Source organism: Dermacentor silvarum, chromosome 2 (genome assembly GCF_013339745.2).
Source record: "Dermacentor silvarum isolate Dsil-2018 chromosome 2, BIME_Dsil_1.4, whole genome shotgun sequence".
Classification (NCBI taxonomy): domain Eukaryota; kingdom Metazoa; phylum Arthropoda; class Arachnida; order Ixodida; family Ixodidae; genus Dermacentor; species Dermacentor silvarum.
In genome coordinates this window covers 173,611,168-173,635,031 of record NC_051155.1, presented here as the reverse complement: position 1 = coordinate 173,635,031, position 23,864 = coordinate 173,611,168, and the positions used below count along the sequence as shown (strand labels likewise).

The 23,864-nt window shown below is 46.2% G+C and overlaps 1 protein-coding gene across 1 annotated transcript in view; it reads right to left on the bottom strand.

Annotated features, from left to right (window-relative positions):
• Positions 1-3,786: 3,786 nt before the first annotated feature.
• LOC119440567 (endochitinase-like) overlaps positions 3,787-23,864 on the bottom strand; it is a 42,111-nt gene continuing 22,033 nt past the window's right edge. The window contains exons 6-7 of the mRNA XM_049661925.1: positions 11,681-11,803; positions 3,787-3,944 (exon numbers count right to left, since the gene is read on the bottom strand). Coding sequence (XP_049517882.1) covers positions 3,798-3,944; positions 11,681-11,803 — 270 coding nt within the window. The 3' untranslated portion in view covers positions 3,787-3,797. The remainder of the gene's footprint in view (positions 3,945-11,680; positions 11,804-23,864) is intronic.

The following is a 23,864-nucleotide window of genomic DNA, read 5'->3' as shown; positions in this document are numbered from 1 at the left end:
AACTCATTCACGCGCGACTTGTGTAATCTCGACGACAGGGGCTTGGCAAAAAATTGCAAAATCGAAAAGGTAAAACGAAGTGTAATATATTTTCAAATAACCATCCAATGTTTGCCATTGTATTGCTAACAATATAGTGAAAATATATAAACAAGAAGCACGATTTGTAAGGTCTCGTTATCATAGCAGCCTGCCGATAAACATTGCCATCAATTACGAATGCCATTTTGTTTACCCGTGTAGACTAGGAAAGCAAGACCGCAATGACATTCGGTATGAATGTCATTTACTGCAAATGACATTGCATGTGCCGTGTGACAGGGGTGCATACGAGCAATAAATATTTATTTTAATTCCTCAAAATGCATAAACGTTCGATGGCGGAGAGCTGTTCTCTCGGCGCATGCATCTCCATGTTTCCCAGTGAACTTAAAGAAGCTCGATGTATTATTGCGGTTACACTGCATGCATTTATAAGAAGCCTAGATGAACCATTTACGCGTCCTCTACAATTAGGCGACTTGTTCTTGAATGCACGGTGAGGTAAGAAGCGTGCCCGACCCCATCTTCCAGCGTTGCGCGCGCTGCACAAATCGGCTGGGAACAGCTGAGCAGGGTGGTCGCAGCGCCCCCCACCAAGCAGCGGCGATAGGCAAGAACTAGCCCCGATGCCAAGGCCGTAAGAAGCGAGCGCGTGCGCCAGTCGCGAGCGCGTGCGCCACTGCATACGGCGCGCGGCCGCGATGTTATCGCAGTTGAACTTTGTACAGAATATCACGGCGACGCCGACGATGTTTGCGGAAGTTCGCACGGAGGGTTCGTATAATTTTTTTATGACATTAAAACCCAGATGTACTTAATTTCTGCAGTTTTGAAGGTTACAACAACAAATTCCTAAACCGGCTTCTTGGGATATGACAGCTTCTCCTCACGCATCGCTAAAATCAGTGCCTACAAAGTTGACAAACAAATGCACTTAAAATAGAGCGGTGACCTTGTGCCGTTAACCGCATATAAGTACCGACTGTCACATAGCATTGCAGCCCATTCTGCCTGCGAAGGGCGCATGCAGGTTCGCGCGGGATTGACATTGCTCACAGCATGATTAGACAGGTGGGACATCACTCCCAGGAGCAAAGTGACCTCGACATTTCATACTTCTTGATGGATCGTCTTTTTTTTTTTGATACTTCATTATCTCAAGGATGTGACCGTATTTCTGTTTGTCTCGGCCCGTGCCGCTGTCATTCTTGAAAACATTTATGGGTAACCCTGCGAACGCTCACGTCTCTATAAACCTTGTTTTCCGGTATGTATCCGAGAAAGTATTTTATTGTACTTTTATTGAATGCAGTTTTTGTGTAGTATGGCTGAAAGGTTGATAGCGACAACGTGGTTGCCGTAAAAGTAGATTAGCGGACTGTCGGTGTCACCATGCGTTGCAGCACGGCTTCTAAAGCAAGCAGTGAAGGCCATAGCGCTTATTGTTTTCTTGAGCTGGGCTGTTGATCCATTGCTGCTTTCAATAATTGAACCCGCAATGGGAAACTAGCGAAGATTCGGAGGTAACGAGGACATTAGGCGCGTCCTAGAAAGCAAATGAAACAGTGGCAGATGGAGGGTATATAGAGGGAAGTGAGAAAGAACGTAATAAACTGAGAATTTAGCAAAATAAATGCCCGGAAAGAAACCTAAGTTCCACAATGACCGAGGTCACATCCCTATTGCGATTTTCAACGTCTGTTTATGTACACTTCATGATCTAATTGATGTGACCCTATTCCTGTTTTTCTCGTACGCCTATGCACTGGCACTCCACTGCGCTGCCATTTCCAGTCGGCATTGTGCCCCACTACGTCTCTATCATCGAGACGTTGGAAGCTCCCCCCCCCCCCCCTCACACACACACCCCGGCGTTCTGCTGAGGTGGCTGCCCTTGTGCTACGCTTCAAACATCCACTGGCTGCTTGCCCCCTCGAAGGCCTTGCCTGTGTGCCGCAGTTCGAGCCTTCAAGCCTTCCCGCGGGTCGAAGTGAGGGGCCCAGTGGCACCAAGCACCACCACTTCTCCCACGACGAGAAGGAATGCGTCGCGGGTGACGCCAGCGCCCGTGCCGCCTCATTCCTCCCGACGATTGTTCGGCAAGGGCATTTAGGCAGAACCGGCCCATTGTTAGTGTCGCCACCTGTCGCCGAGTTGGTCTGGTGCGCTCCTACCGCTACATGAACGCTATTTTCTGCTAACTTTGTACATATTGCATAAAGCTTTTCATTTCCTCTTCTTCTATTCCATGCAAAAGTCCGTCTCTCGCCATTCACCCCAAATTCACAAGAGGGGCCACCAGGGAAATAAATTCAGGAATTAAAGATATCAGCCCAAGTCGGCGAAACCATTCTTTCAAAAAAATTTTTTTTCATTAGAGGTGCACGCCGCTACCGAATAAGAAGGAATGGTGAATGGTCTCAAAATGGGAACAGGGGTCGCATAACTGCATCGGTTTTTGTTTTTCCTGTGAAATTTCTACTGTTCCTGAATTACACGAATTCAGTATATTTATTTCATTTAGGGTCAACCTTTTTAGGGTGAAATTTTTGCCTGCAACGTGTTATGGACGTTGCAGGCAAAAGTCATATCATAGTATATGTACCTCTGCCAATGCTTTATACCGATTCTGACATTTCACGGATTTTTAAGCTGACTCATACATTTGAGGTTGATGAGGCCGGCTCGCAACATTCTTCTATGACAGTCGTTTAGCAATAGAAAATGGCATTTACAAAGTGGTTTGAACACAGTTCGCAATGTCGTCGAAAGTACAGTTCTGTTGCTCTACTTTTGACACAAAAATAAAGGTAACAGCAGTAAATAAGTTCTTGTTTTCCTTTTATGCTCAAATAAATTGGCACTCCTTTATAGTAACAGGCTGCAGTGACATGCTTTTCGCACGTGCCTTTAGTTTTGAATTCCTACTTCCGGTAAAATCTACTATGGCCAAGCTCTCACTTAGTTGACGCCACCTGCGGCAACGAAACATGCATCTGTGACAAATTACAATGCCTGGCACCAAGAACATTTAGTTCAAACCACGAGATATGTGAATTGTGTATGGTGTCTGACAGAATCAGTCTGTTCAGCTTTCAAGGGTAGATCAAAGCCGGCTTTGGAGGCAGAGCCAGGACACCTGCTGAACCTCTATATCAGCAAATCTTGAACGCAAACTCTCTTTCTTGTTTTTTTTTTTTTACTGGTTTTTAAGGGAGCCGTACTACTTCTGCGCCTAGTTGCTGTCTGTTCTCACCACACAAGGGTTTTCTTATTAAGTCGTAACAAAATTTAACAGTCCAAATAGTAGTCTGCGAGACTCTCAATCATGTATAATGAAACAGAATTATACAGGCAAATCCTTGCGACAAGTAATACACCTCTCTAACGAGTAGCAATAATCTGCTCTAACACTTAGATTGGAAGCTCAGCAAGTGGCGTACTCCCAAAAAGTGTCAAGAAAAAATGAATCCACTGATGGGTGCTCCGAATTAACCTATCCCCTTGTCTATGTGGTTTATATGTTACAGCATTATACTTCTCACAGAAAGCGCACTATATTTGTTTTAAGCTAAGAACACACAACTTTCTTTTTCTTTGGCAACTTTTTAAGAAAACTGTAATAAGAATTCACCGTAAAGAGGGTCCAAGGTGATCGTGGCTGGACGGTGTTCATCGTTTTGCTGAAGTAAACGCCAAGCCTGCACGAAAACTCTGCGATAAAGACTTGAGTGAGGGGTGATATAATCGTTTATTTAAGAAGGACGGTAACCTTGCAGTGCCTTTCTTGCTGCCTCCACCATGGGGTAGCGTATTCCTTGCTGGCAGCTGCCTGCATAGTCGTCTGCCTCTAGCGACCACAAGAAGATGCCACCGAGATTGTTCTTGCGCATCCACTCGATCTGTAGATGTATAATCACAAAACGAGCATAATCACAGAACTGAACCGGAAAATAGTGAACGTCATTAATCATCATCAGCTAAACAGCTGTAAACAGCTATACAGATTCTGAGAACCCGTCAGAGGTATAGGCAAATCTCTCCATGGATAATTTTGCGCTTCATGAATGAAGGGAGGGCTGACAGCTCAATTTGCAAAAGTAACTGCTTGTTCAAGTTAATCTGTGTCTTTTGAAAGTTCTTGTACCCCTGATGGATTCTGTTTCTCTTGAAGCAGAGTAAACATGGAAGTTTCTTGACGTGGATGTACCAATAAAGCACAGGAAGTACAAACCTAAGTACGGAATGCGTTTTGAATTTCTCCGTCACTGAAATGTGGCGGCCGCGACCAAAAATCAAACACGGAACCTCGAGTTGGGCAACTGAACGCCATCTCCTGCTTATTTTAATTTTGATATTGTACACAGACTCAGAAAAAAGGTTATGTTTTTCAACGAAAAATGTTCTCGGCCGGCACTATTAAGGTGTGACATTTAAACACTTCTTTAGCGCATGTTTACTATTACCAGGGTCCTTCTGTACTATCATTCTGGTCACGAAACTTTCTCGAAAGTTTCATATAGGGACAGAGGGTGGCCCCAGAGGCGCTGGAGTAACTAGAAGGGGTGGGAGCATCAACCGGTCAGCAGTCTAGATAAACAAGAGACGTTTAGAGTATTGGTAAACAAATTGTGGCGCTCCCGTAATCGAGAGTAGGTGTAAGCATCAAATGGCTACCATATGGCATCTTTTGCTGCCTGTGGTGCCACTGCCTCCAACTGCTTTTCTTCTTCCAACAGTGCAGCGCACTCAGCGTCTGGCGTCTAAGTGGTCGGCTGCAAATGTGCGGCCTTAGGTGTCCGCGGCGCGCCGGACGCTGCCAGCCGTGTCACGCAGCGTGGCGCCATCTCTCGAGGCGCCGCAAAACCCGCGCCGCGGAACTCGCGGACGGCTGGCGTTGAAAAGAGCACAGGCAAACCTGTCTCCGCGCCAAAAGATGACAATCGTGTGTATGGTGCCCCGTAACTGTATTTTGAACGTCGCTATTGGAAATGACAAATAAAGCTTTAGCGTACTAGAAGTTGCAGCTTTAGTAATATTGTGAACAACCATTAGGAAGAAATCGGAAGCAATATTTTGCTAACTTGTTTGGTCAGTAACTAGTGTATGTAATGTGGTCTTGTAGATAGGTCTAGGGGCCAGAGACCGCATTTTTTTTTTTTTTTACTTTTGACTGGTTGCACGGATCATCTCGTTTTGTACTCGCAACGATGCCCTGATGTTCTCATTTTAGTGTCCGGAACACGGCTCTGGCTTTTGGCTCAAGGTCACTTGAAGGTCGCCGACAACGGCATCTCAAAGCACTTCATGCTTAAAAAGCCGGGCAGAGATTGATACGACCGGATTTGTTACAGGCGTAGGTAGCGGTACAAGGTAGATAGAAAACTTTTGCGGCAAAGAAAAATGATTAAAGAGATGTATACAAAAATGCTAGAATGAAAAGCATGTATGACATATTTGAGTAACTCAAGGTCACCATTTTTAAAGCCCCTTTCCAAGGGGTTGCTAATAAATAATCATCATTATCATCGGGGCCAATCTGCCCCGCAAGAAGGCGGGGCTGCGCGATCATGCAAAACTTTAACGAGGAAAGGCACCTACCTCTCTCACTTTGTTTCAGCATGTTTGCAGAGTGAACATGCAACGGGAACTTTCCGCAAAATAAGTTACTGTGCGGTGCGTTTTTGCTGCACCGTTGTATGATTGGTGTGGGCCCCGCCCTCCTAACAGCCTTCCTTGCCCAAACATTTTCACTCGGCTGCCTGAATTTGCACTTTGGCTAGTTAGTTATGTAAGTTAGTTGTTTTTGGTTAGCTAGTTAAGTAAGTTAGTTATTAGTTGATTAGTTAGCATAGTAAGTTAACTATATGCTTTTTAGTTTAGGGAATTATTTATTCAGGGAATTATTTTGTTTAAGTTGGCCATCTGGTCTAAATAGCTTGCTTTGATTAGTTTAAATAATTATAGTATTAGTTTGTTAGTTAGGTAATTAGTTCGGTTAGTTTTAGTTACCTTATTTATTTGGTTAATTACGTATTCTTATGTAATGAGTTCGCTGTTTCAGTTAGTTTTGTTAGTGTAGTTTGGTAAGTTTGCCATTATCATTCAGTTTAGTTAGTCAATTAGCTGAGTCAATTACCCCATTTATGACTTATGAAATTATATTATTTCATTACAAAGTTTGGTTATTTAATAGTTTGGTAATTCATTAATTACTCATTTGTTATGCTAGTTCATTTGTTTAACTAGGTAAGTTAGTTATTTAGGCATATATTTGGTTAGGTAGGGTAGAAATTGTTTAGTTTAGTTTGGCTACTTAGTAATCAATTGAGCAGCTTAAGTAGTTAGCTTAGTTATTAGCTGCTAAGTTTATTAGTTCAGTTAGCCTTGTGAGTTAGGTGTGTTATTATTTAGTTAGTGAGTTAAGTTCGGTTTTGTGAGCTTAGTTATTTATTAGCTAGTTAGCTTAATTCATTATATCTTCTGGAATATTGTTCAGGTAATTAGTAAGTTTAGCCTGTTAATTAATATAATTGGTAAGGTTAGTTATGTACTCTTGTAACTTGACCGACAGGCAGGAACACTACAAATGTTAGGCATTGTCGCTATCACGAAGCATGTTGTCACTACACAGAGATGTGAAGTGCAAAAACTGAAACACGAGAGGCTACAAGCAGCAAAGCAGGCCTTTTACGCATAATTACATAGACGAGCGACTTGGAATTGCTCTAACCGGTATCTAACGATGGGGCAGTCCCAAGTGTATTGCGAATTAGGCCGTTGCTACAAATGCAGGTGAACCTGAAAATGAATCAAAGCGTTGTGGTCGTTTCGAAATTTTTCGTTCCTGAATTCTTGAATACTGTACAGAAACAGGGTGGCGATTTGCACGTTGTGCCGGCATTATAATTTCACACGCCGGTAATGGCAGTTGACCCTTGCGCAAAAGCGGGTGTACGCATAGAACGCCTGCGGCGTCCGTTGAGCGTCTGCTCCGATGCCCGGATGGATGGATGGATGGATGGATGGATGGATGGATGGATGGATGGATGGATGGATGGATGGATGGATGGATGGATGGATGGATGGATGGATGGATGGGTGCGTGCGTGCGTGCGTGCGTGCGTGCGTGCGTGCGTGCGTGCGTGCGTGCGTGCGTGGGTGGGTGGGTGGGTGGGTGGGTGGGTGCTAGGAGCGTCCGCTTTGGAGCAGGGTGGTGGGTTGCACTACCAAGCTCGTTGTTATTTTTCCTATTGTCCTACCTGTCAACAAAAAAAGAAATCACGAAGAATTTTTATCACCAAACTTTCTGAACCTCTATCGGGAACTTTGTTTTTGTATGTTGTTTGTCTTTTCCCTACTTTTCTTCCACCAATCTTCCAATCACCTGTTACTAATCTTTATTGTGGACATGCTTACTTTCCCCCTGCTCTCGCTGAACCCAAGGGCTGCAAGGCAGCCAGAGGTGCTTAAATCGATCGCTTGGCAGATATCTTGTGCCCTTCTACTATATACGACTCGTATCTAATGCCCTTCTACTTGCGTCAGCGCCACGGTGCGTCCACTGAGGGAAGCGCTCCCATAGCGTTACGCGGGAGTTTCGTGACCAGATCAAAAGTAATAAAGGACCCTGCTATTACGTTGCGCTATTCAAAGTGCCACGAACTTATATTCACGTTAAATATAAAAAAATATTGTGGAGACGTGAACCGTTCGCAGTTAATTCATATTCTGGTGAAAACAGATGCATATATCAATAGGTGGCACAGGCTTTAACCTGCCTTTCTAATGATTCTACGACCTATCTACTAAGCTAGTGAGATATGTCTGTATATTAGCGGCATGCACGCAAATATGGACACCACCATATGTTTTCGTATGTGTACGCCAAGCAGCTATAGTGTGCATTTATCTCTAAGATCCTGCCAAAAAAATTATTTCCCTCCGTAAAAACTCGCGCACGTACGTGTTTCATAACGTCGGCAGAACTTTCAGCATATATTCCACGCGAACGTGATGTTTCGCTGGTTCAGGTTTAATAGGTAACTCATGCATGTACAACGGGCCAGGATACACGGGGTTCTAATTAGGCAGTCGGTTACGATTCCTTGCTGATGATACTTCTTAATTAGAACCCCATTTCTCCTGGCCAGGTGCGCGGTGATGGCGCGCTTCTTCCTCTTCTGTTGTCAACACACTGCTGCCCACGAGGAAGCGGACGAGATGGTCGATGATGACAGCGGCGCCACGTCAGCTTCTAAACTTCGCTACTTATACGGGGTGATCATTTTTAATTTTCAGGAATTCTTAAAAAGCACCTGTCACAGATAACATAGTTGTAGTCCTTGAGCTAGATTATTCAAAGAGGCGGACATTACTTTAACGCGAAGTCGAAACACATATTTAACTATATTAAAAAATTCACAAGTTATCTTCTCCATTAATTACTTTACGGTCCATATTGCCATTTACGAATTGTAGCCACTAGTTTGTAAGGCATATCTTTTGGAAATATGCGCCGTCAGATGCGCCGTAAGAATACACTGTTGTTACACTTACTCTTTTAACAAAACTTGTGAAATAGTGAAACTTTCTTAAATTAGTTGATTATGTGTTTCTATTTCTCCTGCTAGTTAATGTCCGCCTCTTCCGATATTGCAGCTCATGGACAAGAATTATGCTATCTGCCACCAGCGAATTTCAAAAATGCTGGAAAGCTTAAACGTGATCGCCCGCGTATAGTTTCATCGTCGTGGACGAAGTGTTCTAGCTGACGGTGGTCGAAATGGTGGTATTCATAGGTGCTCTTGTCGTTGGTTTCCGAGTCTGCAAGCAGCCTGATGGTCTGGCTGCGGTGGTGTCGGCGGCGGTTCCTGCTGTAAGGCTGCAACAGGAAGCCCGTGAATCGTCCGATGGCACGTGAGCGACTAGAGGAGGCGCCGGAGGACGTTGCTTCTTTTTGTTCTTGGACACGTGGATCATGAGCAGGTCGTCGGTGTCATTGTGCTTGCTCTTGGTGTAGGCGCCCGAAGGTGCCAGGTGGGTTCGCGGTAGGTCACGACAGGGCCGAAAAAGTTGCACACATTCGCTCGACCTTGGCTGAAGTCGTCGAATTTAGAGTCATCGAACATCTTACGCTGTGGCGGACTTGCCGGTGGTATCGGCGGGATGTAGCTCTGCGGGTCAATGAAAGGTGATCTTGGTCGTGGATATCGGTTCGGTCGCATACGACCCGGTCGGGATTGTGACGTCCTTGATGTAGCAGTGCTAGCGCTGGGACGAACTGAACTTGGGTGCATGTACGTATGTGGTATTTCTCAATGGCAAAGCGGTGTTTCTTGTGGCGGTGGTAGCGGTTGCTGGTGTCCGTTTTGTCATCGATGTAGGTTTCAGATGGCGTCGACAGTGGCGATATGTCGGATTCGGGGCTGCGGTACCATGCGCTGCTTCGCCGGTGGTGTTTGTTTTCCTCGCTGCGGTGGCGGTGGGTAGAGGAGCAAGAATGGTGACGATTCTTTCAGCTGTGGTTCTGACAACGGCGAGGCAGACTCTGAGCCTGCCACACCCTGCGCGCTATATAGCACGAGTGGGTAGGTGCGTACGGATGGTCGTCGAAGTCAATTCGTATAACGTGGCTGGTCGTCGACCTCTGTTTCATGCCCTTTACACAGCGACTGGTTTGACCTCGCGGAATATTGTAAATGTATGCGGGCGTTTCAGCCACTGTCAGCTCCAACTTGCCCTCTTTTCTAGCCGTGATCTAGGGGCCCGTGTCGGCGATCAACTTGAGGTTATTCAGGATCAGCTGACACTATACCCTAGCTTCGTTCTGAAGCTTCGGTAGTTGTTCCATGCGCTGCGTCAGTGTTGTGCGGTTTGGGTTGACGTTCGAGTGCTTATCTGGTGGACCGTAGCAGACCGTACGTCTGCTGTCCTCTCAAAGGGCGGGCGGCATTCGGTAGAGATCCAAATACGGCGCGGGAAATATGACGAAAACGAACCCCGACGATGGCGCGATGGATATTATTGAGGTATACAAGTGCCTCGGTGAATTCGGCTTCGTATTCGTCAGCGGTGGTCATCAGCTCTTCGACTTTCGCTTGCATTTCAGTGAGGCAAAGGATTTCCTCATCAAGTTCGTTTAAGAGCACTGGCAAGTTGGTAGGTGGCGGTTGGTTTACCTGCAAGGCTTCTATAGCGGCGGCGATGACCCGGGTAGCGATGCTTCCTTCGAATGACGCCGTGCTCACGGCGTAGTCTGTCCATGATCGCTTGTGTGGACGGCAGTCTCCTTCCCGGGTTTCAGCACCAAAAACTATGTTGAAGACAGAGACTGCCATCCGTTGGATGGTGTTTATTGATAGAACAGGTACGACTGAGATGGCGCGGACACGAGCCCTCGCATCACGCTTTCTCGACCTCTTTTTTTTTTTTTTTTGCTACAATTTTCAGCAACATCGTTCAGAAAGGCGGGAGCTCTTTAAGCAGCACAGAGGTAAAGCAACAATGCGCATAATTGCATAAGCGGTGTAAAAATATACTTGTATTTGTTTCAAACAGATAGGCGTTCTGGGAGTCTTGGCCGCTACAACTGCGGCATTTTTCCGTGTGGCATCCCAAGCCACTTATTAGGTGGGGGCGCCCTCGGGTTGGGGAGGTACACCCCTGTCCAAGCTTTGAGGTCCCGTAATGGCCGAGCACCTGGCCGGGAGTGCGCTTCTGCTTCTTTCTATTTTACCGGTAAGTGCCCGGAGGCAGCTCTAGTCGGCCTCTCACAGCCACGGCGAATTCTCTGCAACGAGGTCACCTGTAGTTGGACAACGGGAGCCTAACGACCACGTCTACTAATCTCTATCGGTCCTCTTTTCGGGATTAGAGCTTCCATGAGAACCCCCACAAGCAGCTTAGCACTAGGCCCTGAGGTAGAGCACTGCACGGGCCAATTTTTTCAGCCCGGGCCCGGCCCGAGCCCGTTTTTACGTTGGGCGGCCCGCCCAAACCCGATCAAAACATTTATGGCGAGACCCGGGCCCGGCCCGGGCCCGCAAATAATCTACGTCACCCGCCCGGCCCGGCCCGCCACCCCTTTACCTTAGGCCCGAGCCCGGCCCGAGCCCGACTCGAAACCGGCCCGAACCCGGCCCGAGACCGAACAATAATGTTTTTCAGAGTTGAGACGCCCGAGAATAACTCGCTGCACGTTACATGCACACCACCAGAAAGCCCGAGCCCGGCCCGGGCTCGGGTCAAAAAGCACACGCCGTGCCCGAGACCGGCCCGAGCCCGTGAAAAAACTGTTCTACCCGGGCCCAGGCAGCCGGGCCCAGGCTTTCGGGTAAGCCCGAGCCCGTGCAGTGCTCTACCCTGAGGCATCTCTGCCCATTAAACGCACACAAAACAGGTACCCTAAATCAGCTCACACTGATAAAATATTCTTTCATAATTGTAGTTGCGTTAATTTCACGATAATAGATTGATTATTAGAAGAGAAAATGTAGGTCAATGTTCCACCAGTGTTCCACCCGCCTCCCACATTCGAGGTGGATGCAAAGAGGCGATGCAAGGAGGGTGGATGCTCAGCCCCTGGGCATATTGAACAACTAGGCCAACCGCTCATTGCCGCTCGGCCATATGGTACCTTGTATTTAACGCTGTCTACGTCCTCGTAGCTGATCCATTGGTCCTCGTAGTGAATGTAAGGAGTCGCCGCAAAGTTCACCCATTGTCTTCCCCAGTGGAAGTACACGACACGTCGGCATGTCTGAAAACAAGTTACCGGTTGAGTACATACAGCTGTTAAATAGCACGTTATCACACCATTGTGGCAACAATGCAATACCTTTAAAATGCAGAACCTTAGTTCGGTTATGGCACTGCAAGAATATACAATACCGCGTTCCCTCACCTTGTACCTCAGACCATACTTAACCTGATGACAGCAATGACAGGTATATCGTGGGCTTCTTAAAGAACAATGGCAGGGCGAAGACGTCCGTAAAGTGAACTAGAGCAGGATAGCATCCAAGCTCAATAATTTGGGCCGCAGGAAACAAGTTTTCTGCTCCGTTTACAGAATTGTACAGCTGCTAGCTTGCAGCCATACAATTCTGTACAGAAATGCAGAAAAGCTTGACCGGCGGCCAGACTAACGCCTCGATTTAGCAGCCTCGTCGGCCAATCATCGGTCGCGGGACCTAAATTACCGCGTCTGCGACGTTCCAGAGGCCCTGTTACCAACATTACGGGTTACTGTCACACATGACATACCTTACGCTCTGGCGTTTCTCATACAAGCTACCGCAAGAGAAGAAAAAAGAAAAGAAAGCAGTTAGACAAGAAAAGAAAGAATCACATAAAACACGGCAATATCTACATTATTTCATCATCATCATCAGCCTATATTTTATGTCCACTGCAGGACGAAGGCCTCTCCCTGCGATCTCCAATTACCCCTGTCTTGCGCTAGTGTATTCCAACTTGCGCCTGCAAATTTCCTAACTTCATCATCCCATCTGGTTTTCTGCCGACCTCGACTGCGCTTTCCGTCTCTTGGTATCCATTCTGTAACCCTAATGGTCCACCGGTTATCCATCCTACGCATTACATGGCCTGCCCAGCTCCATTTCTTCCGCTTAATGTCAACTAGAATATCGGCTATCCCCGTTTGTTCTCTGATCCACACCGCTCTGTTCCTGTCTCTTAACGTTAGTCCTAACATTTCTCGTTCCATCGCTCTTTGTGCGGTCCTTAACTTGTTCTCGAGCTTCTTCGTTAACCTCCAAGTTTCTGCCCCATATGTTAGCACCGGTAGAATGCAATGATTGTACACTTTTCTTTTCAACGACAGTGGTAAGCTCCCAGTCAGGATTTGGTAATGCCTGCCGTATGCACTCCAACCCAATTTTATTCTTCTGTAAATTTCTTTCTCGTGATCAGGGTCCCCTGTGAGTAATTGACCTAGATAAACGTACTCCTTTACAGACACTAGAGGCTGACTGGCGATCCTGAATTCTTGTTCCCTTGCCAGGCTATTGAACATTATCTTTTCTTCTGCATATTCATCTTCAACCCAATTCTTACATTTTCTCGATTAAGGTCCTCCATCTTTTGTTGTAATTCGTCTCCATTGTTGCTGAATAGGACAATGTCATCTGCAAATCGAAGGTTGCTGAGATATTCGCCGTTGATCCTCACTCCTAAGCCTTCCCAGTCTAAGAGCTTGAATACTTCTTCTAAGCATGCAGTGAATAGCATTGGAGAGATTGTGTCTCCTTGCCTGACCCCTTTCTTGATAGGTAACTTTCTACTTTTCTTTTGGAGAACCAAGGTAACTGTGGAATCCTTGTAGATGTTTGCTAAGATATTCACGTATGCCTCCTGTACTCCTTGATTACATTATTTAATACCCTGCAATTCTTGGAATCAGCTAGTGTTTGCTATGGCTGTAAATATCAAGCCAAAGTTTCCGATACTCTCGGTATTATTGTCTGTGAACTGAGAACCTCTCCTCCTACTACGGCGCCCCGTCACCGTGTCAGACGTCATACTTCCCTTATCGTTGAAGGCATGGGGGCCGTGACCGCCAGGCTGGACTTAACAGACACGCACTGTCCAGTAATTGTGGTATCAAAAAGAAGTGCTGAGCAATTTCAACGTAGTTTCAATGCGCCTTCAGTTTTTCATCCCGCGAAAGACGCCGTTGATGCTCACCTCGATGTAATTCATGTATCCGGCCGTCTTGGTGAAGTTTGCGCCATAACCGAGTGGGTGGGACTTCTTGAGGCTTTCGTCGAGGCCGTACTTGTTCGGGTTGTCAAGCGTGTAAGAACGGCCGTACGTGGGAATTCCCGGTATTATCTGGTTCTTCTGTAAGCTGGCTTTGACCCAGTGATACACGCAACCTTCCTGCGCAAGTAGATGCAGTGACCAGGCCTGGTGTTACTTCGACGTGGTCTTGGCTGTGCCAGTGTGAGAGAAGAGAAAGATGTACTGGGGGCGGAGAGAGCACTCAGAGGCAAGCAAGAAATTCGAAAAGTCATAAGGTTTCTGAGGGTAATTAATTAAACCGCCGCATGGTATTGCGTTAACAGTGGTATCTCTCCATCCTTTGTTATCTCTCCAAACGGATCAATGCTAGACGTACCACTTGTAGTGATGCAGAACTATTGGTATTACTATAGATACTATCGGTAGTTGAGTCACTATAGAACTATCGATGGCAAAAAGCTATCGATAGCACTAGCGATAGTATGAAACCAACCGCGCGAACTCATTGCAGCATAAACGTGGTTCCCCGTGTGCGTGGTATGTGGTGGGGGTGGTAACTATGACAGGACTCTTCGTTATCGCAGTCTACCCGTCACCGATCTCTGCAGATGTGCCCTACGTACACCTGCTGGATTAAATGTTAGTGTCGCAAATGTCCTTGTTGTGCTGACAACAGCGACCCGAGGTGCACCGTTTGGCGCGCCTGCTTCTGAGCTGAATTCGAGTTGAATTATTACTTCATCACGTATGCTTGCTATGTTTCAAGGTCAGTGCTTGAACTGAATCGAAGCTGCATAGACGTAAAAGCAAGGAACGAGCACGTTCCCCTTGACACAGCAACTGCGCACTATTTGTTCCCCAGCACACCACTCCAGCGCTCTAAACAAGTCTGCTCACAGATGTACTTACATACTCACATACAAGGACGTACAAGGACTACCGATAGTATTGTCGATAGTGACACCGATTGCACTATCGATAGTTTCAAAAAAAGCTATCGATGCTATCGATAGTCAATTTACCGATAGTTATGCATCACTAATCACTTATCATTAAGAGACCGCCTGAGCTAATTACTACAGATTCCTATTGTTTCTTTTTTGTTTTCGTGACATTTTCTGTGATTTTGCCTTTACCACCGTACACTTACAAGCAAAGTAATTTTACGCTTAACTTAATAACAAACCATATAGAAATTAACTCTGACTGCGTTCGGCTTAGACGTTAGGCGATCGACATCGTAGAAACGTTTCGAAAACTTTACTGCTGTGGAGAACGTGTAAATGAGCACTGTTGCAGGAGTCACCTTCAGGTCTTATTGTAACCAGTGCAGAAGTTGAGGGAATATATCAACACAACGTCACTGAACGAGCTGCGTTCATCAAAATGGTTTCCGTTTTTTCCTGCGAAGTACCTTCCAAGGACCATATTTGTATGTGGACCTGAATCAAGAGGAGGGAGTAGGATGATAACGAGAGAGGGTGAGTAGGGGAGGGGAGGGGGAGGCGGGCGCTCTACAGAGGGGATGCCCTGGTTCATTACTATTGTGTCTTTATCGATATTTTTTTAGTCTTGAATGATTTAGACGAAATTGTGCACGCTACAGTATTAGAAAACATACATGAAATGTTCTACTTAGAATTAGTGCCAATATTGTGTTATGATTCGGTGCCATTTCTGGGAGTCCTGTAAATAACATAAGTTAAAAGTGAAATTCCGACTTCATTTTTTTAATTGTGCAATAGAGGAACCAGTAATCTTCTTTTGGTTGCAATATGCCTCAAGCCAAACCTCAATATTTATAAGGTTGTACTTCAATAACATTGAAACTATAGGTGTGACGTCAAAATCCAACGTCATGCTTGCTACTTACAGTGTCGATGTGGGTACGCCTCCCGTTTTCGTACTGTAGAACTCCGCTAGTTATCCTTGTCTTAGACAGGTCGTCCAACTTGTAGTCGAACGTCATCAGAAAAAAGTAGTCTATATAGCTGCATGAAAAAAGTGAAACACTGAGATAGCAATAATCACACGTAGAACGGCTGAACTGCGTGAGCACAAAAGGTAGGAATTCAAACTTTAGTCCGCGCCGCTCACATTACAAGAAATCACACTCGTCAAGAAGTTAATCTCCGAATTCATAAGTTTTAAAATAACACCCGTAGCTTCTTTCTTTTTATTTTTCTTTGGCTACCTTTTTGGTTCCTGAATATGCCGTACATACAAGCTACAGTTACATCAAACAACATATAACAATTTGCAGCATACATGTAGTTGCAACAAAGTTGCGTTGTCACGTACAAGTCAAAATAGAAATAACAGATAACAAAGACGCTCGTAAAGCGCAGCTTACTGGTGTACCGATATAGGTTCTGCTGAAATCCGTAAGCTGGGGGGCCTTCACCTAACAAAAATTTATCTACCTCTTGCCTCTAGCAAAATGATACAAGAAAAAAACCGCATCAGTTCTTTAAAAAAAAAAGGACATTGTAGTCTACAAAAAAGTGTCCTTGTGCAGGAGCCAAAACAGGCACTACCAGGAGACCAGAAACGTCGCTATACAGTCTGCTAGCGTCCGAATACCAGAGCCAGTGTGTCTACAGTATAGCCGTGCCCTCTCTGTTGACTGCCCGCCTCTGCTGCGGGTGGTCGTGGCTTCGAAACGCGCTGCAGCAGATTACCTGCCCGTAAATGTGGGCTGGCGTGCCCCAGCCTTGCTCTCAAGTTTTTTGAGGTCACGCGGAGGAAACGCGGAGGTCATGCTGAAGTTTCTTAACAGCCGCTCAACTGGTCGCGAGCATTTGTAGGTATTTATCGATATAACTCCTGGTGCCGCCCCTACAGAATAACGGGTGTTCTCGTGTTTTGCTGGAAAAGAGACCTTCGGAGAACACACAACGAAAAATTTTAAATGCCCACGTTCCAGGTGTGAAACCCCATAAGCAGCCTAGCGTGGGGCCGGGGGATATCTTTACCCATTGTGATGATGCGCGCCGAATCGCCGAGGTCCGGTCATTGCCACGTTCCTGGTAGAGGACACTTGTCAAACCGAAGCGTTGCGTGAGCTTTGTGCGCTATGAAAAAAACAACGACGACATGCCACGTGACTGTGGCAGAAGCGCGCTGAGCGTCTCAAGAAAAAAATACCAAACAATTATCCAATCAAAGAAGTCCCCGGGTCACTAAAACACAGAAAAGAAGAAGGAAGGAAGAAGAATGGCTGGGACTCGTCGGCGGGAACGTGTAAAAATTAACATTTACGTAATATAGAAATGAACTACGGCGTATCTGCATATTGCAGAATATAAAGCCGGAATTTTAAAAGAAAATGAAATCTAGAATTTAACATTGATTTCTTGTTGTCTCGCACAGAGAATTGCAGAGGGCATCACAAACGCTCCTGCGGCTAAAAGACAGTTCGGTAGCGCCAAAGGGAAGGACTATCTTGAGAGTAAAGGTCAAGTAAAGTTTCCGTTATGGTTCTTCCAACACTCTTTCGCTTCTAACCTTTACACGGCGACATGTAAAATGAAATGCTTTAGAGATTCACTCTCATTACAAAAATTGTGATATCGCCAGACCAGACCTGTAAAGATAAATGTTGAGTGAAGGGACTCGACAACGTAGTCTCGTAAGCCACACTACAGCCTTTCTAGTGGAACACCTCTGTTGTTCCATGTCCCAGTTACCAATTTCGATTGAAATTATACTCCTCAAAGTTAGTATTATTTCTGTACCCTTGCGCCGCCCGATTCATGGCCGATCCCCCAGAGTGGGTTGCGCCCGGACACTGAGGAACAACACCAAAAATATTCCAGGATTCCATACCTTTCAACAGTAGGAACGTTCGCCTGGCGAACTTACTTCTTCACAAGCTTTATTAAAACAACGGGGACTCTCTCGTTAACACTACGAATTTGTCACCACGAGATTTTGCTTAAGCGGGCGCAGTTCTTGTTACTTCTTTATTGAATGAATTTGTGTCAACTTAGTGCAACCACATTGCTCGTGAATATGTTATCTTTGTTATATAAAGTATGCTTTTGTGTTTCTTATTTTGCAGCTAGCTTTATTTTCTTTCTGGGACCCAGGCAGCACCTCGGGTGCTTAACAAAGACAAGTACGTAATCGCTACACCCACTCTGATCATCGTTGGTTTTCCGGCGGCACAGAGATTTGAACTAAGCGCAGGTGTGAAACTTTGGCCACATGTGGCGATTCTGATAAAGCTATTTTATTATAGTAGCTCGGGTGCACGTAGCATGTGGACCTGAGTTTTTTGCCTCTTTTTACGGTTTCGACGCCGGTGTGTCCACCGTAGTGGTGTGGGAGAAACCGAGCAGGCGGCGCTGGTTTATATATCCCATATGGCGTTCGTATCTGTAGTTCCCTTAGGCTCCAAAGGGCACATCTCAACGTCTCGATTGGGAGGCGCGACGGTGATTCGCCGGAGATCTGGGGTTACGAGCCCGCGAAACCGAGCAAAAGCGTTTGAGCGTCCAAAAGCCTCCAGATACTTTAATGACCAAGTGTTATGACCAGCGCTCCTTGGGCTGTGGATGATTCCGGGATGATCTTGCGCAAAACGTGGCCCAGTCTCGAAGCATAACCTCGCAAAAACTTGGCCGAGCCGAGATAAAGCTAGGTGGGGTTGCCAGCTTCGCTGTTTGCCCAGTCTGGGCACAACTAGTGCGGAGCTGTCCCTAATTTTTTTTTAAATCTTGGTTTTACCGGTATATGTGAGATTTGACTCTTTTATGGAGCAACTGTCGTGTAATGAGGGTTGCCGGGAGCTCGCCGTCCAAGTTGCTTCCCCGGACGTCGCCCTCTTCCTCGCCGTTCCTCGTGCTGCGTGCCGGGTCAAAGTGCATGAAGGTGTGGGGCGCACGGTTCGTGTTTGTCACCTTTCTTGCGCTGTTTCATTGCTCCGTTTAGTATACCACACCTAGGGAATGCCCCTGCCATCTAGTCTCCATTTAAATATAGAAACCTTCCATAAAGAATTGCAATTACATAACGCGCCTACGAATTGCAATTACCTAACGTGTCCTACGAAAAAAGAAATAAACTTAAGGGAAAAACGATGGCTGTCATCTCATCTAGTTCAGACTTTGTTGCACCCCATAACAGGAGCATCGAATTATTATTACGTCTATAGCTATCGCGAGCTACAAAACCAACGTACATGGACTACACAAGAGACTAGCCCCCAACGATCAATTAATTCTGCAGTTCGTTTGCACAAGCTACTACGACCTGCCTCAGTGAGAAAAACGATCGCATCGCGTCAACGAAATCAAGAGTGAGTTACTCAATAAACTTTATACACTAAAAGCATTCGATGTGTAAGTGGATATATTTACCGGGCCAGTTCATTCTTTTGTACATGGTCACATTTGGAATCGCGGCAGGCGGGAAGCTGCATCGTGAGCAGGACGTCGTGGTGGGCTACCTTTAACCGGAGTCTCTGTCAAAACAAAACACACATGTGCGGCCTACGTTGTGAAAGAATGACATGATATTCAAAAAACGTCATCCACACTCGTTTTCTCGACAATCTCTCATGATTTTTAACGTCCCAGTGCATGAATGGGCTATTAGAGACATGATATCTGAGGACTCCCCATTCATTTTACTACATAGGGTTGTTTAACATGCACCGAAATGTAAGTACACGACCATTTTTGCATTTCGCCTCCGTCAGAATGCGACCTCCGCAGTCGGAAGTTGAACCCCGCCACGACCTCATCGCACCAGCCCAGCGTCACAGCCACTACGCCCCCTCGGCGGGTCCCGTTCACGTTAAAGGCAGTACCCGACGCGTATACGAGTACATTCACAATAGCATCACCAATTGGAAACATTCAGCAGCATGTTTAATATGTTTCAACGAATGCAGCTTCTGGCTGGGCAGGAGGAGGTAAGGAGACAACTACAGCCGCGCAGATGAGTCAGCCGACTTTGTTTAGCAACCGAATGTTGTGGTAGCCTCATGATATTAAACTTCTGCGTGGAGTCACTGTAAAAACGAGCAGGAGCGGAACTTTCAAAGTGATTGATGTGAGTGTTTTTGATGTACTCGCCTTGCTTTAAAGAAACATTTCCATCGCACTATCCGACACCCTGAGGGTATGCTAAATTTCACGTCACTCCCTTCGCTGGTTGTTTATACCGAACGCTGAGGATAACGCTAAAAGAATAAAAAGAAAATAGTTGCTGCATCACAGAAGTGTCAAATCGAAGCACTATATCTGGGACAGCCAGTGTGTGCAATCTCCGTGCAATATGGCTACCACTTGCAAGGGCCAAAAGCTACGTGTCTCATTGCACGCGTTTTGGTAGCTTTTGGTCACGCTTGTACAGGTCCAGCGCTATTTGGAGCCGTAAACTAGGAAGCGTATTTCGTTTTTATCTTATACCTTATTCGATCACTAAGTTTAGGCAACCTTGAGCAACCCCTGCCTTATGGCATATATAAACGAAATGTAGGGTGGGGGCTAGATGGTTTCCTCGAGTCTCCTCTAAAAGAAACGGCCGCTTAGCACCTGTCAATCATCAGCATTCACTAAATGCGCATTATCGTCGTACAACTGAATGTATTACCTAAGGCGGGCGTCCGCCGATCGAACAAAGTGCCTGCGTGAAATTTTTGTCAACGTCACTAAAAGCTTGACAAGGATTGGCACACGCGCTTTGTTGGTTCATTGAGCACATCTTACGGGTCGCAAGCCTAGTTTCTTGATGGGATTTATTGTCCCAAAGCAGCATTGATTTAGCTACCCGAGTTTATTAACAATGAACACAGAAGGTGCTGGGGGCATAGCCTTTTACTGGGACAACATTTAGGAGCTCTAAACTACGACCATCTACCCTATACCATTAATTCATCGTTCTCTGATGACATTCTCAACCTCAGCTTAACTTTCCCCATAAAGCTGAGAAAAACGAAACAAGCGCTGGAGTTAAAAACAACAGACTGATGGGCTAGTTGGTGTTGCTTTACGGAAGGGGTATCGCAAAGGGGGCACGCTGTACGACAAAGAAGACGACTACATGGTGCTTCGAATAAAGCCTTATAGCCCCAGTGCACGCAGTGTACGGCTAGATGACCGGTCGTTGCCAGTTTCTTAACATTGTATCAACGTTTATGTAAGCGATCGTTAATGCATCTGCCTTCTGTCCAATGTGTTGTTCCCCGCATGATAAAAGAATACAACATAGAATAGAATAGAGTAGAATCGAATAGAGATACACCATGTCATCTTCTGTGTCACCTTGCGGGCCTCCGTTTACTCTACACCTCACGTAACCACCGGATACCGAGCTCACGACCATGCCACAATGTATGGACTGTAGTACCTGGGAGACGGACATGGAAACCACTCAACGATCGCGCAGCACTCGCGCTTTTAATTTGTGCGGCGTTTTCTGCGCCGCGCCCACTCCGAGAGTGTTACGTGGTGGGTGTGCATGCATCGCCACGCAGACAATACTGTAGCGGGAGAAGACGACGTTCTGTCCATCACAAGCTCTGGCATTTTCTTGGGAAGATGGCGGAAGGCACCATGCATGGAGGAAGGAAACAAAACAGGAAGAGGCCCTGACGTCACTTTTTTGAAGCCGGAAGTGCAGCCATGTTGGTGTGCCACCTCTCTTTGCGCCTCCAATCAGGGGTTCTGCAGCTCGCCGGAAGCAGGTGGGCGCGAACTTTGAACTTGCATTGTTACGAGCCGCCGGAAGTGTGTGCTGCCGACGCGCGTCAAAACAAAGCCTACGAAACTTCTGTAGCCGTTTTAGTGAAGCAGACGCGCTCCTGTGTTTTTCCGTGGCACGTTGAAGAAGACAACGAAGACCCGCGCCATGGTTGCTTTAGTGTATCTGTTGCTGGCCGACACTCACACTCACAGACCAAAAACACAACCTTCAAGCTTACACACCAAACCCCAAAGTCAGCTTTTCTCGCGAACAAAAGGTGCTGCGGGAAAGACACCGGCGGAAAAATCTTATCTCACTTTTCAGAGACCGAGAGCAGCAGCGAAAGCTTCAGGAGCGCGGTTGTCATGGCAACGTTGACATTTGGGGTACCCGTCCCAGTGCTCCTTTGCGAAAAACAGCACGTGACTTCCGCCACACCTTCTCCAATACGTTCGTGCTGGCCAGGGCCTCTCCTGGGGTTTCCTTCCTCCATGGCACCATGAGAACATGCTGCTGTGCCACTAAATAAATTCAACGCTGGAGAAATCGCAAATGTCTGCTCATCCTTGTTCTTTCTAACACTTTTTTTTAGGTACGCCCCAATCGTCATGTGGCCACCGCGGCCAGGAACTGAACCCACGACCTGTTGCTCAGCAGCATAATGCCACTTCACTGAGCCAGTGCGGCGCGTAGAAAATAACGTCAACCGTGAGTACACGTCATGACCCGTGTACGGCTCCTTGTGTTATTCGTTTATTCCACCGCATTCATATTATGTATCAAGCTGCACAGCAAGCAACTCTTAGCTGCCTACATAAGCCATCCGCTCACCGTAGCACGCACCGATATTTGCAGCAGAGAATATAGTGCGTCTAGAGGTGGCGTGCCACAGGGTCAGATTTGCCTTCCCTCAACCCGCGGACCTACGGCAGGTGACGCAATACCACCCAACAAGACTCCAATCAAAAGTTGGCTCGCGTTTCAGCTAGGAACTTTAGGCCTCGCTTAAACGAGCAAGGAGGGCGATGGCTTTCGCTGTGATCACCCTGATGAACTGTAAGACTCTGTCAGCGTCGTTCTTGCTGCAGGTGGAAGGGCCGGGTCCTTCGAGGTGAAAGTTGATGCCGTCCAGTCGCATTTCTCTCAGCACCTCGTCGAGTTTCTTCACCAGCTCCTCCATGTCCTTGTCTGAGCGCAGCCGGTTGAGCAGGCTGCTCCAGTGCGCCCCACCACCGTAGCTATAGAGAACCTTTAGATGTCGGTTGTGATTTTTCATTGAGGCCAGCTTCCTCAACAAAGCTGCATTCAGAAAGAAACATAACGAGTGAAATCTCTAGTTCCCTTTCGGTTTCCGTTTTTTTTAGCATAACAGTAATTGTGCCGAGCGATGATAGCGCACAAGCGCGATCACGAAAGGAGATTTAAATTTAGTATTTTAGAAAGGCTTCAGTTGTGAGTGAGCTTGTGCGTGAGAGAAATAAAGTGAAAGAGATATAATGAGCCAAAAACACAAGCAGGTTACGGAGTAAAATCTGGCTGGCTACCCTAAATGGGCGAATGGACTAAACTGATTGACAGACAAGAGAAAGCAAAAAAAAAAAGGCTTGAATGAACACGATGTACCGCACTCCAAAACCCTTACCTTGTCGCGCCTACAACCATTTGGTGACGTCCATGCCGATGTGCGGCAAAGTGTTTTCGCAACAGGTTTATTCCTATTGGAGCCATCGAGTCGTGATACACCATTATGACTTATTCCAGGCCAAATGATGTACAATGAAACAGCAATCACCTGGAACGTAGTTTTGCAAGTACGTTCGAGTCGTGTAGCGTCAATGCTCCCATTTTAGCAGTGCGGTAACTTCATACCTATTATGGCCAAATTCATCATGATTCTAGCATGGTCACATCCGATATTCTATTTAGCGTCCAACCACAGAGCACGCATTTCTCTTGGTATTACAGCCCGGCTAAAGCCACTGCGTGAAGTGAAGTGCCGGCACTAGGCAATGCATGCTTAAAAAATTAATTATGGGGATTACGTTTATATGGGTTTACTCATATATATATATATATATATATATATATATATAACCTTGAATAACAGTTACACTGGAAACATTCGTATGACCTCAAATGATTGTTCACTGAAGTGGGGAGCTTATATGATATTTGCAAGACCTCAGAGTAGGAGACTAATTACAGTTTTACAGCCAGAGTCCCCTCGCACCGCCAAGAGACTGGCGTCGCTTGGCTGGGCCATGTGACAAGCGGATTCATACAGTTAAACACGTTAGGGAGATACATGTGTTTTGTGCGTATTAAGTAGCACAAGTACACGTCTATGAAAAAGAAATGTT